Genomic DNA, 14,864 nt, shown 5'->3' with positions numbered 1-14,864 from the left:
GCACTAGTTTTTAGTAGAACTTATATTGAATAGATTAGCTATATTCATTGGTGTAGGATAACCACAAGTTATTTTAAAGGATCTAAAACTACCTCCGTTGGTTGTCATACATATTAATTTACTCTTAAGAGTTTTTTTCACATATAAAAACTCTAAATAAGACCATAGAGCTTGACTGGAGATAGAAAATACATATCTAGAGAGAGAAAAACTAATAGAATGAACAAAGAAAAGTAAAAGTCTATAACATAGATAATGAAAAAGTTGAGGAAGTTAAACATATTTTTTGAGGGGTTTTACGGGCTTCTAGGGGGATAATAATTTTAGAAGGGGATTTCGTCTTTTTTCCCAAATTTCTTCCACCATTGGAGGCTCGGATGTGTGTGGATTTAGAGAGCTCTAAAAGGTAGCCCGTGTGAGTGAGCGTGTTCTCATGGAAGCAATTATGCAGCAGATTTCCAGTCTACTTTCGAGTTTTTACAGCATGGGTGCACCATAAATGGACAATTCACAAATCAGATCTAGAAACCTGTTTGGAAATTCAAACTTCAATAGCAGAGGCTTGGATACCTCTTATTCTTGATTTTTGATGATGAAGTTTGAGTGCTCTCTCTCTCAAATTGTATCGAAAACAGTGTAACTCATCTTTTATTTCTGTATAACCCGAGTACAATTATAACATTCCTCCTAAAAATAACACCTCTGTGATATCTTACACTGCCAAGGAATGCATTGGCCTCAAATACACATTTACCTCCTAAATTACAATTTGTAGAGAGAGAGGGAAGGACCTATTCACACCGAATTACAACACAAAACTTAATCTCGAACCAAATGTACACACGCCAACAAAGCAGCCTAAGAACCCCACAAAATCAGAAACCAGTGTTTCCTCTACCATGTATCAGAAGAAGCTTCTTCCAACAAGTCGCCAAAGACGGCCTCATCTATCAAGTCTTCAAAGATCTCTTCTTCAATTTCTATTATCAGTTGTTCTATATCGACTCCAAGGTCCATCCAACCTTCCCTTCTCTCCAAGTCTCTTTTAGAGAGAGAGTCCAATGTATTGGGTAGTATTTCTGACTGTAAATGCCATCTAATTCCTGTCCATACCTCTTCCAATACATGCTTACTGGTTGGGATAGGCCGAATGTTATTTCTAGAGAGAGAAAACCATAAGGAATAACCAAAATACCTCTTGTAAAGCTCCACAAGAACCTCATTGATGCAATCAAATATGAGGTGCCTCTGATCTTCATGAATTTGACAAGATGGGTATGCTACTTCATTGAATAGAGAAAAGTCCAATGGCTCGTCTGATGAATGCCAGCTCTCCTGAAACCCGCCCTTGCTGAATCCGGAGGCCTCAAGCACGTCGCTTACGTACTCAAATATGGCTGCATTTCTCTCAATGGAAATTTTCGGGTCTCTGTAGCTCTTGGGCTCTTTGAATTGGATTCTTCGTGGTTCTATATGGAGCTCTTCAGCGAATCGTGATGGAGTTTGTCGCTCATCAATGATTCGAACTGAAAGGAAGAAAGAGTGAGAAACTATATGAGCATCACATTATCTCTATTGGCAAAGACTACTAATGCAAGTTACTAAATGTGTGTTATTTTAGGCTGGTGAATGTGTTATGAGAATCTGTGTGCGTGTGTGTGTTATGAGTTATGAGAATCTCTCTCTCTCTCTCTCTCTCTCTCAATCATAAGGAATTGAATGGTTGCCTTCCATTCCAAAACTGGTGGGAGGGAATACAGATTTAATATGACACTCAATTGCAGAGAAAGTGATGTCTTGCTTTTCTTAGTGTCCGTTTATCATAAGTTCAATATCAGTCGTCATTTTTCAGAGAAAAAGCTAGGAGAAAGGAAAAAAGTACAAAGGCAAAAATATAGGTTGTCTTTGCTTCCAAAACTAGTAGTTTGTTATAGATCTTCATAAAAAATGACGGCAATTTGATAGTTTGTTATAGATCTTCACAAAAAAACGAAAAATCTAGTCATATGGATATAAGGAAAATGCACCTTGTCGAGGGCTGAGGGAGCTTGCAGGACTGAGCACATCTTCATGGAAAGATGGATCCAGAACCGATATAGGACTTGGTAGCTCTGGCTTTTCACATATGCTCTCCAAGGCCTCAGCTTCATGGATTAGTGAATAGCTAGATGAGAAGTAACGAGTTGGGGAGCTCGATGGTGATTTTACCACGGTTGTTTCCTGCAAAACCAAAAGCAAAAATCATATTCTTTATTGACATTTTTCTTGCCAATTTATTTCTGTATCATTATTTTTCTTTTCCAGTTAATGGTCAACAAACTTCAAGCATTTTGTTGATGGACCAATCAGCTGACTCGCCAAACACGGCATGTGAAATGAATGGACTTTGTTCTCTTCTATTTTCTGAATTTCTATTATTCGGGGGCCTCTCCCCTCTCACTGTATCTTGCTGTTACCCTGTATCAGCTGCATCCCCCATCCCACCCCCACCCCCACCCCCACACCCCCCCCAAAAAAAAAAGAGAAAAAGAAATCACTCTCTCTTAGTGCCATGCTCTCTTGCTGTCATAGTCTTTAACAGGCTTTGAGCACCTGATGTGCAGGTGCTTTCACTTCTATTTTGAGAAATGTAAATTTTTTTTTGTACAGAGCGCCGAGCTTGGGTGCTGCCTTACCGCTACTCCTCGTGATGACCTCTGTAATTCTATTACTATAAATACATATTGTCAACATTTCAGACCAAACAAAAATCAAGCATTTCGTTATGACAGTATAATGCATGATAACAAGCAAACTCCTGTATCACTTTCAATATTGGGGACTAAATGAAGAAAAGACAAGCATTTAAGTTTTGCAAGTCTTGTTTCTTCTTTCAAAATAGAGAACATCATTTCCGAGTAGGAGTTATTGTGCATGGCCTCTCTCTCTCTCTCTCTCTCTTAGACAAACACATCCATGAACATGCAAATGCATGCACACGAGCGCGTGCACACACACAATAAATAAATTTCATTGAAAGGATAATATATGTACAAAATTTACCAGTAGAGGGACTTCTTCAATATTATTCTTTTGGAGGTCAAAATGAGAGCATTTGCAGCTTGATTCTCTTGCTTCCAAGACTCTTTCTAGGGCACAATTTTCAGTTGTATCTGTGAGAAGGTTCTCCTTTGTGTTTTCTGAAGTGGTTCCAATGCTTTCCGGTTCTTCGGTAACATGCAACACATCACTGCCTTCTGTTCTTTCCATGTGATCGAGATCACTTATCTCATTATCAGCTGTGGAAGCCATCTCATAAATCAACTAGTCTTGAACAAGAAAAGTACAGAGACAACAAATAGACCTATAACCAAAATGGCCATGATATTAAATAAATAATTCTGAGATATTTTTTATGTATATTACAGATGCACTTCCTATCCAAACACATGCAGTGTGTTACTCCCGAAATTTCTCATCGAGGTAATTAAAAGAAAAATTTCCAATTTTTTTATTCTTGCTGGAGTTCATGCGCCAATTTCAGGAAGAACCAAATATAAGGGAATATTTACAATCATAAAAACAAGGGTATAAAGAGACATAAAGAACACGATATTTTTCCTATATTTTTCAAGATGTAAGTTCTTAAAAATCTATATACACACACATGCATTCACATTTACCAGAAAACAAATATGCTATTTTTAAAAGGCCTCACTGAAAATATTTACCAGAAAACAAACATGGTTGGAAGTAGTGAGAAAAGATATAAAGATTTATGGCCTCACTGAAGGTATGGTCTTAATAGGACAGAATAGGGAACCAGGATTTGTATAGCCGACCCCAATTAGTTGGAAAAAGGCTATAACAATGATGATGATGATATGCCATTTTTCAAAAAGTTACAATAAATAGTAAAAACCGAATACTACTAAAGAAAATATCAATTTTTTTTAAAAAAATTCAGAGACGCTTTTGCAGTATCTTCTGTAAAACAGAGTTATGAGAATAGTCAAATTTTTAACAGATTTGTCAACTGTTGTTTAATGAGCCTGTTAGTTTTTTTATTCTCACCGATTGATTTCCTAGTCTGGTTCCTCTGAACAAGAATTTCTTAAAACATTTGAAAACGAGGAACGAGGACTGAATCCCACCCAAGAGGTTTACTCCCGCTAGCTTAGCAAAAAGAAAAAAAAGATACCTGATGGAAATAAATCTTCTACAGAAGGGATGCCCTCATCTTTTCTCTCACTACCAAGCTCTTTTGGGGTCCTTGGGCTTGATTGAAGATCAGGTCTTATGCAATTTGAGCTTACTTTATCAACAATAGTAGAACTCTCAATGCCAGAATTAGAAACTCTAGACATTTCTTCTGAGAGATCCATATTCCAATGCACCTGCTGCAGTGCACTTTCTGATTCATAATCAGAAGTATTGTAGGGCTTCCTCTCCCTTATAGCAATTAACCTTGGTGACAATGCATTATACTCAGGCAAATCAAGTATTCTCCCTAAGGTTCTTGGAGCCTGTTTGGGGCTCTGCATATCCTCTTCATTCTCTGAACTCAATCTTTCTCTGAGATGCTTTCTGGCTTCTCTACTAACTGGAGAAAGAGTTAAACTTGAAGTCCCAAGACCGTTGAGGTATAGTGAATGTAAAGAATCAGTCTTTAAGTGAACTTGGTTTAGTTTTAGTTTGCCTCCTCTCTCTCTCCTGCTGGTAGGTGTGGTAGTTTTAGAGTTTCTCTCACTATCCCCAGAATTACCACTAGTTATATCTGTTTCTGTGGTCCTTTCAACATCCATTGCGACCGTGCTATCGAGTTGTTTTAAATGTTTGGCCCCATAAGGAGCTCTATGAAGAAAACCATCCATACTTAGCCAAGGCCCTTTTTTGTTGTCACCTATTGCATGCTTAATCCTTTGTTTAATTTCTTTGAGAGAGAAGCCAGCTCCTTTGCCTAATAATTCACATTCAGTCTTATGTGAAGAACTTGGATTTGATCCAACTGCATCTTGGTGAGCAGTTGCTAGGCTAGGTTTCAACAATACTATTCTGGTTGAGATTTGGGGACCATTAGGCATTGAGTGCAGACCTTCAGATTTCTCTCTTAAAGGGTCTCCACTCTTGGCTTTCTCTCTCTTCCTAAAAATTTTATGCCCACTAGGCTTCTGATGTTTTCTCTCGTTGGGAAGCTCCACAGGCTCTACGTTTTCACTAAGGAGAAGCTCTGATAACTTGGATTCTTCAAGTGATTTCGATGAATTTCTTTTTGATTTCTTAGTCTGAGCATTCCTTAATGCCTGGATATGCTTCACTAATACTGAATCTGGATCCTGAAGGAGCTTTAAAAACAATTCCTTGTTTGAATTTAATATCTCTAGGGCATCAAGAAGTTCCTTGGGGTGGGGCGTTGTTCCATCTTTGGTTGCATCCATGAACTTCTGGTTAAGAAAGGCCTCTGCTGCTTCTCCCAACTTCTCCTGAAGAAGAACTTGTTTCTCAATAAGCTGCTTATCTAGCCCATCATGGTGGTTAGCATGGTTCACTTCTAGATGAGATCCTAATCTTGGATCGGGTATGAGCCCACAGGCTAGAGCACTGTTAATCTGCTTCTTTGAATGATTTTCTTTGATCGCTTCATTCACCTTCATTGGCACATTTTCTTCTGTTTTTTTATTGACCTGAGGCATAAAAAGAACCAATTTAAATTTAGTGATATTATGCTACATAGTATTGCATCGAGGGAGGGAGGGATGGATTATCCATGGTCCCCAATATGACACGTTACAATAAAAGTTTCTGTTGTTAAACCTTTGAACAGAACCCATCTCCAGTGTAATCTACTAGTGATGTAAGGGAAAAAGTAACTTCATACGTATGATAGGCTTACCGGTACTCCTGAATCGATGGTTTCCTGTTTTTTATCAACTCCAGGGAGCATGTTGAGTGTACTTTTTGAATATCTATTACCTGAAAAGTGATAACATGTAACGATTAGCATATGAAACCAGTAAAAAAGTATCCAGGGGAACGAGAAAGCAACTGCATAAACTGTAACAGATCCCTTCTGACAATTACCAAATGTCTTACTACTGCAACTTTGCAATTCCATTCTCCTTGGTAAACTTTAATAAATTCATAGCTCGTAGTTTTTACGGCTATTGTTTGTTTTTTCTATTGAACATACACCAATACAGAGAGAAACACTTTCCTGGCTTTTCAAGAGCGGGAGATAACCAACAAATCCACAGCTATGCTATACTAATATGGCATAGCTAGAGAGGATGATTAGACATAAGCTAACTATTGAAAACAACATCCGTTCGAGGACTTGTTCTACTGTATACAATGTGATTCCCTAAACCTGAATGCCATAGTAATTTGATCAAATTTAGTGAAACATAAGAAAATAAACATTCTGGGCCCAGCAAAGTATCAAAAGGAATACAATGAACACATAGTACTTTGATATGCTTTTTAAGCAAGATAGAAAAGCGAAGTAACTCGGACACAGAAAAATAAGGGGAAAAAGGAAAAGGGTAGCTTGAATTAAATATGCTTCAGTAACTGCACACGAAATTTCAGGCGCTACAAGATACAGCCTTATGCAGCGATGCCCTCACCAATAGCATATCTAGCACTTCCATGCCTCCTGTCTGCAATCAACCTTCTAATTGAGTGGCTGTGGCGAGTGTCAAAGATACTCAGCAGTCCCCATATGCATCCTGGATGGTCTTTTTCAGTCCTTATGGACCGCCTCTGTTGAGAAATCTTTGCCATGATAGACAGAACCAATGTTGAAAAGATTCTCACTCATACAGTAAGCTCCAGCAAAACAACATTAAACCTGATCACAAACACCAGAGAGAGTCAGGGAATACATTCGTTTCGATGAAGTTCTATATTCGATGACACTCCTAAACAAGATAACTATGTATTGGAAGAGTTTTCAAGTATGCCTTTTCTGGGAATTGAAATGTATCACATAGAATTATCACTATAGTTCAGCATGGACTATGCAGTCTGATAACAATTAATTTCTTCCAAGCTTATGCAAGAAAGGGAAGAGAAAGTTATCTTCCCATTTTAATATTTACGTTTCCACAAATTGAAACCCAAATAGGCTTGTGGTTATGGAAGTCTGCATAAAGACATGGAAAAGAAGGGCGAAAGTAGTGGGTGTCCAAGAACTAGGTGGTGGAATTTAAAAAAATAAGAAAATTGACTTATTTAGGGATAAATTAGTTGAGGAAGGAAAATGAAATTCTGAAAATGATATCAATGTCATATGGAATGAAATGACTGACTGTATCAAGAAAGTGGCAAAAGAAGACTTAGGAGAATCTAGGGAAAAGAAATTATAATAAGGAAACTTGGTGGTGGAATGATGAGGTTCAAAAGGCCATTAGCGAGAAACGATCATGTTATAAAACTTAACGGTGTAATAGAAATGATAAAAACTTAGAAGAATATAAAAATGCTAAGAAAAACGTTAAACAAATAGTAACTAAAGCTAAACTTAAAGCATATGATAATCTATATAACAAACTAGGAACAAGAGAAGGTGAAAAGTTGTCCTCAAATTAGCAAAAAAACGAGAGAAAAAAATGTAGGGATCTAAACCATATTAAATGCATTAAAAGTGAGGATCAAAGGGTCTTGGTGAAGGATGACGAGGTCAAGGAAAGGTGGAGAGTTTATTTTCAAAAACTTTTAAATGACGAATACAATGGGAACATAACAGTAGAAGGAACTGTTGGTATAAATGATGGCGGAGGTCATAGATACATTCGTAGGATTAGGATGTCGGAAGTAAAAGAAGCTTTGAAAAGGATGAGGATAGGAAAGGCTTTAGGACCAGATGGTACCCAATCGAGGTTTGGAAGTGCATAGGGGAGATTGGTATTTATTGGTTGACGAAGCGGTTCAACAAGGTGTTGAGAACCAAGAACATTGCAAACGAATGGAGGACAAGTATTGTGGAACTTATTGTCAAAAATAAATAAGACATACAGAATTGTGCGAACTATCGAGGGATCAAGCTTATGAGCCATACTATGAAGCTCTGGGAGATAGTGATTGAGCAACGACTAAGCCATGAAACGAGTTCACCTGAAAACCAATTTGGTTTCATGCTAGGAAGATCAACAACCGAAGCTATTTTTCTACTTAGATAACTGATTTAGAAGTTTAGGGTGAAAGGAAAAGACCTCCATATGGTCTTTATTGATCTAGAGAAAACTTATGATAGAGTACCTCAAGATTTGATTTGGCGGGTGTTGGAAAAGAAAGGAGTCTCCAAGCACTACATCGACTTGGTGAGAGATATGTACGATGGAGCGCTAACTAGTGTACAACCTATTAGTGGAGAGACGACTGAGTTTTCAGTGAGAACAGGTCTACATCAAGGGTCAGCATTGAGCCCATATGCTTTGTTTTAGTTATGGATGACTTACTTAAGCACCTACAAGATGAGGTAACATGGTGAATGTTGTTCACAGATGACATAGTTTTGATTGATGAGACCCGGAATAACGTTAACACAAAGTTAGAACTTTGGAGCGATGCTCTAGAATCCAAAGGTTTTAAAATTAACCAGACTAAGACAGAGTATATAGAATGCAAGTTCAGCAATAATAGGAGTAGAGAAGAGGAAGTAGTAAAGATTGACGGCCAAGAAGTACAAAAAAGACTGTACTTTTGATATCTTGGGTCGATAATCTAAGAAAATAGAGAGATTGAGGACGATGTTACATACAAAATTAGAGCTGGGTGGGCGGAGAGGAGATGAGCAACTAAAATTTTATGTGATGCCTCATAACAATAAAGCTGAAGGGGAGGTTCTAAACATAGCTGTGAAACCAGCTTTGCTTTATGGAGCAGAATGCTGAGCAGACAAAAAACAGTATACCATTGAATGAGTAGTGGAGATGAGGATGTTGAGATGGATTAGTGACAAGACAAGAAAGGATAGAATTCGATATGAATCTATTCGAAAAAATTTAGGAGTGGCACCAATTGACGATAAGATGAGAGAGAGTAGACTTCAACGGGCTGGCCATGTGTGGCGCCGACCCAATGCAGCACTTGTTAGGAGGTGCGAGTTAGTTCAAGTTGAAAAATTGAAAATGGCAAGGGGTAGGCCCAAAAGGACGTGGTTGGAAGTAGTTTGAAAAGATATGAGGACTTGTGGCCTCACTGAGAGTATGACATTTAATAGAATAGGCTGGTAGACCAGGATTCGTGTGGCCGACCCCAAATAATTGAAAAAAGGCTATGATGATGATGATGATGATGATGATGAAATTGAAACCAAAATAGATTTTCAGTTTTGTAAGGTTTTGTTTTCAACAAATACAATGCAATTCTTTCATGCAAACATCCGGTAAATATCATGATAACATATTCTTTATAAAAATTAAAAGTAAATTGTAATCATATGAATAAGAAAAATCAAAATAAACTGCATTACTCTTTAGCAAACACCACTTTCCTGTAGTAAAAGTTTGAAAACTTTCCCAGTATGCATCAACTCAGAGAAAGCAATGAACTACATAAAATTCATAAGATTTGTGCTAAAATGAGAACACCTCAAAGATTCTAGTTAGGATACAGAATTTGAGAAAGGAATAGAACAAACATAACTGTTGTCTTCAAAGCATATTACTAGGACAAGATCGCTTCGACTTCCAGAAACAGATCCATAACTCAAAGAAGAACAAGAATTCAGTAGAAAAGCCACCAATGATTTACAAACAATGTAGAAGACAATGAAACAAAATCTCAACGAAGAAATGCTCATCTGAAAAGGGTGAAAAAAATAAAGAAATGCCAAAATTCACGAAATAAATCACACAAGAGAGGAATTTACAGCAGAAAACATGAATGATACTCTGAAGGAAGCCACAAGCATTAACTATGCTTTGGTCTGTTCTTTTTGATAATTATGCCAGGCTTCCAAGTGAAACTGCAAAATGCATGACTAAAACAGGAGAACAGCACAAAACACATAAGAAAACACAATGAACTTCAAGGTAAAGCTGAACCAATGAAATCCTAGAGAAGCAAATACAGAGAGACCCCCCTAGTTTCATAAGCATATCAGAAATTGAAACAGGGAGTGAAACAATATAAAAAACCAAACTAAAGAAAAGAAACATCAAGCACAGAAGTGAACAGTTTCAAGTAAGACCATCCAAATGCCCAAACCAGAAATTATGAAGAAGGGAAAAGTTAAAATACTATAAAACATATCACATTGAGCCAAATAAGCCTACAAAAACAAATATGCAAATTTAAATATGCTTGACAATTAAGAAGGGATTCAAAAGGGAATATAAAATGGAAACAAAGGCACAAAATCAAATTGGAGCAATAAACTAGGAGAACCAATGACTGGCCAATTAAAGGAAATGAAATGAATGGCATATCTGAACATTATGCAGGAAAATGCAAACCCGAGAAAATGAAACTTCCAACATAAACAAGGAAAATACAAAAATTGGAGAAATAAAAAAACACTATCCCGCAAACCTTAGAGAGAAAACTGTGAAAATGCACAAAATTCAAAAGAAATGAAGAATATGAATTCATCATAACATGTTACATCCCAAAAGGAAAACAGCAAACCGCCCAAAAAAAGGTAATTGAGAGCATTAAGTAATAAAAAAAAAGAGAAAGAATAGAAAACAGGAAATTATAAACAAAAAAGTCTAAATAAAAGAAAGGCTGGACACCTGGACATAATAACATCATCCTTACTTATCCTAAAAAAGATATCATTGTTATACTATTTAAAGATAAAGAAATGGGTGCACGAATTACAGAAGTGTTTTTCTGGAAGGCCACGTAAAGAAGAAAATAAGAACCAGAATGCAGATGAATCAAACAAACTTGGTATAGATGATTTTCGTGTTTGCCTTATCAATAGAAGGATTGGTATAAACCACATTAAAAAAAGGAAAAAGTTTAGATAAGGTTGCAACCTTAAAATATAGAATTAAAGGTGCACCTCAAAAATCCATCATAAAAGGTTGTATGGATGTCGGAAAACCCTTAATTAATCATCTCGACATCGAGATGTATGAATATAAAAAAAAAAAAGATTTTGAGTCCACGAAATAATGTATCTAGCAACACATTATTTGGACTGTCCATTTTCAAGATTTTCACGTGTTTATAGATCTACTTGATTTGAACCATTTTTAGAGTTTAAAATTTTATAATTAGAGATGAAAATAGATTCTAAAGCCATCTTAAAAATTTTTTATATCAAAATTGCATTTATGATAAATTTTAGAGGTGTACCTTAATTGGATCAAGGTTGCAACCTTATGCAAACCACACCCTTAAAAAAAAACTCAGAAGAATAGTTCAAGGATAAAAAGTACGAGATGAGGAATCTAGAATAACAAAGAAAAAAAAAAAGATAAGTTTATTATTATTATTATTATTACTATTATTATTATTTTTATGAAACTGAAACAAAGAGATGGTTTTGCTAACTTGAAGGGATCAAAATTACAACTTTCATCAAAAATAAAATTATATAAATTAGAAACTTAATCAACAAATCCAGGCTCCAAAATAGGTGTTAAATGCATATGAACTCTAAGAGCAAATATATAGCTGAAAAAGAGTGATTAGATAGAATTAAGAATAGCAGGAAAAAGATAAAAATAAGTTAATAATCTCACACAAAACAACCACATCTACATCCAGATTTCCAGGTCCACTAAATGCTCAAGCAAGCAGAAACAAAGCAACAAAAAGCATACATTACAGAATTGAAATCGAACAAACTTGTGCAACAACATATAATCAATGAAAATGTTTGGGACTCAATTAAACAAAGGACAGGAATTCATAATAAAAACCAATAAACAAATTATTGGTAGTATCTAGAAAGAGTGTAATAGTACCTAGTGGGGAATTCAAGATGAAGTTGCAAAGGACTAACGGAGTCAAAATTAATGAGCAAAAACAGAAAACATAAAAAAAAGAAATGGTAAATAATCAATGCAAGGATACCTGTTAAATCTATTTGTCAAGGATCCTTCCTACTTCATTTCTTAGATTTTGATAATAAACAATATATAATCTGAAATCAAGCCATCCAAGACCCTAAATTCCAGTAGAATTGAAATTTATGAATCACACCATCATAGACAAACCTGACGTTTGAAAACTTGAACTGCCAGACAGGAAAAGCGGATTTCCATGATCATATACATGATTGATCACAGAAATTCATGATTCCAAGGCTTAAAGAATCAGAAAGAAAACTCGTACAAAAAAACAAATTACCAGTCAATTTCCTCTAGAAGGGACAAAAGAGCAGTAGAAATCATAGAATAAACCCTCAAACAAGCAAACACCAGCTATCATAAAGTAGAAAGTGGCAGAAATATAAAAATAGGGAATAATTTCGTTTAAAGGAGTCGAAAAAGCAGAAGAAGGGAAAGCAATAGAATGAACCCAGGATGAAGCAAACACAGGCTAACTTTCAAACTACAAAACTGGTTTCCTTTTTTGTTGATAATTCAGATTAGCATGCTTCATAGAAGTTATATGTACATAACGAAAGAAGAAAAGAAAAATAATTAAGAAAACAGTGGAACAAACCCTAGACGAAGCAAACACAGGCTGGCCTTAAAGGAGCAGAAAGAAAGCCAGAGACAACCATGAATTTCTTAATAAGCGTATCATAAAAAGGCTGATATAGCAAAGAATAATTGCCATAGAATCTTACCCCTGCGTCTAAAACAAAATATCACTGAAAATTAAGAAAAATAAATTCTTTTCCCCCTTTATCTCTCTAATTAAAGAGCCATTAGCATGCAATTGAAGCTTTTTTCTCTTTTTATTTACCAAAACGAACTTTATTTCCTCTTATGGCTTCAACTTTCCAACAACGCCAGAAGAACTAAAGCTTCTTCTTTTAGTCCACTGAATAAACCGTGAAGTGATGCAAAAAAATCTTACCGGAATCTTGGAAAGCAAGCAATAGTGAATATCCAGTGCAATTGAAGCTTTTCTTCCTTTGCTTAAGTTCTTCTCCATTACTAGAAAAATCAGAGCTTTATTCTCTTTTTTCATTCAACTTAGAACAATTCCAATAGCTTCATTTCTCTATAATTTTCTACCTCTCTACCATTAACAAAGCAACCGAACTTTCCACTGAAAACCAGAAGACTCAGAAACTTCTCTCCCGTTTCCTTACAGAATTTTCGCCACTCTATTTCAACTTCCCACCATGATCAGTGCTTTTTCTACCCAATTTTCTAACTTTCCGTCATCACAAACGAATCAAACTCTGCTTTTCCATTTGTTTATAGTTTCTAACCATTACCACAACAGAAGATTCAAAGCCTTTGACCCCCTAGTTCCCAAACTTTTACGCCACCACCAAAGAATCGAAGCATTCGACCTAATTTTTTCAGCTTTCGGCCATGGCCATAACGGATTTAGGCAGCCTTTGAGGAAATGAAGAGAAGTGTGTAAGCTTTATCAGACGTGCAAGCCATGGCTGAGAGAGAGAGAAAGGCCACCATAGTGCTTTTACTTTTGCCAGGTCACAGGGGTTTGCAGATGTGGCCATTGTTGCAAAGGACAGGTTTATGCTGTGTCTGCGAATGCTTTGATGCTTGGCCACGGCTGCCTGCTAATAAAGTACTTCCGTTTTTTCTAGAGAGAGAAAGGAGTGGGTATACTTTTTTTTGCTAGAGAGAGAAGGAAACGGATTCGGACATTAGGTATCCACTAAGGCATTTTCTAGAGAGAGAAAAGAATGTGGTTTTTCTGTGTTAGAAAAGGGGATGGATGGGGTGACTAATATGGAAAATTGTTTCATGCGGGATGGACCGTATAACTACACATGCGGTCCAAAACAAAAGTGTAAGTATCTATCTTAGAAATGGATGGATATATGCAAGTACGTGTTTTATCAAAAAAAAATAAAAAAATAATAAAAATTGATGGTTCAAATGTTTTTTTTTATTAAAATTATTATTTTTAATTTTTTTTAAAATTTATTTATTTATTTTATATTCATGATCTCTTTAAAAATTAAATTTTTTAAAATTAAGTCTAAAAAACCTCTCTCAAAAATAAATTTATTAATAAACGTGTATTTCTACGTATGCGGGGGTTGGCTGCATACAAACCGAGACAGTCTAATAAACCATGTTTTATTTAGAGAGAGAAAAGAAATAGTTGGCGTACAATGCAGTATTCCATGGTTTTTTTTGTTTCATTTTTTTTGGTTTTTCTGGTGACGTGGAAAATTAAATGGTGACGTGGCGTGCCGGTTTCTTTACGCAAGCACTTCAGTCCTCTCTCTCACTCTCTCTTTCTGTCTCCGCAAGCACTCTCTCTCTCCTCATCTCCGTCCAACATCGACAATAAGGGCATCGTGCCGAACGTTTTCTCTCTAGACAAATTTTTTTTTAGCGTAATATGGTGATCCTTCGGGAGTATACTATACATATACTCCATCTGGCAAAAACTGATTAGGGAGATTTTGAAATTTGGAGATCTATATACTTACAATTAGATGATTATTTTCAAATGAAAATGGAGTAATGATCCTGTAGGACTCGGCTTCACCCATGTATCTAAAAAAGTTATCGCATGGGTGTGGGACTTGACTTTTCTATAGATCAGTACCAAATTTAATGGTGATCCTTTGAGATCCTACACATATGGGTGGAGAGAGTCCTATAAAATCATTTATCATGAAAATGTGGATTTTGAATTCTTAAATATCTAGATCATTCCCTCCAAAGATTGAACGGTTTCCGTGCAATCTTGAGATCTCATATGTTTTAAGCACATAGGGAGTGAGACTTATTTAATTATTTATTTCAAGTTGGTTGACAAGT

At 36.0% G+C, this 14,864-nt stretch overlaps 1 protein-coding gene across 2 annotated transcripts; it reads right to left on the bottom strand.

The window, feature by feature from the left end:
* Nucleotides 1–620: 620 nt before the first annotated feature.
* LOC18422996 (uncharacterized) lies at nucleotides 621–13,661 on the bottom strand. Of its 2 annotated transcripts, none has more exons than XM_088871304.1 (7): nucleotides 12,967–13,661; nucleotides 6,606–6,829; nucleotides 5,873–5,952; nucleotides 4,181–5,663; nucleotides 3,043–3,278; nucleotides 1,984–2,220; nucleotides 621–1,550 (listed from the first exon to the last, which is right to left on the bottom strand). In XM_088871304.1, the coding sequence occupies exons 2-6, from the start codon at nucleotides 6,760–6,762 to the stop codon at nucleotides 1,999–2,001; spliced, it is 2,178 nt and encodes a 725-aa protein (XP_088727430.1). In that variant the 5' UTR covers nucleotides 6,763–6,829; nucleotides 12,967–13,661; the 3' UTR covers nucleotides 621–1,550; nucleotides 1,984–1,998. The 2 variants fall into 2 exon arrangements, with proteins under 2 accessions (XP_088727430.1, XP_006827597.2); XM_006827534.4 differs by having other exon boundaries at nucleotides 621–1,526; nucleotides 2,028–2,220.
* Between the last annotated feature and the right edge of the window lie 1,203 nt (nucleotides 13,662–14,864).

Source organism: Amborella trichopoda, chromosome 7 (genome assembly GCF_054954075.1).
Source record: "Amborella trichopoda isolate Santa Cruz 75 chromosome 7, AtrichopodaSantaCruz75HAP2 v2.0, whole genome shotgun sequence".
Classification (NCBI taxonomy): domain Eukaryota; kingdom Viridiplantae; phylum Streptophyta; class Magnoliopsida; order Amborellales; family Amborellaceae; genus Amborella; species Amborella trichopoda.
Note: the sequence above shows the minus strand (reverse complement) of the source record. Positions and strands in the feature narration are given on the sequence as shown.

Bases quoted from the DNA above. Each gene is read 5' to 3' on its own strand.
- LOC18422996 (XM_006827534.4), bottom strand. From the start codon at position 6,762: ATGGCAAAGATTTCTCAACAGAGGCGGTCCATAAGGACTGAAAAAGAC. The intron at 3,279-4,180 runs GTATCTTTTTTT...TGGCTTCCACAG, and splicing joins AGAAGATTTATTTCCATCAG to CTGATAATGAGATAAGTGAT. The intron at 2,221-3,042 runs GTAAATTTTGTA...TTGGTTTTGCAG, and splicing joins TTGAAGAAGTCCCTCTACTG to GAAACAACCGTGGTAAAATC.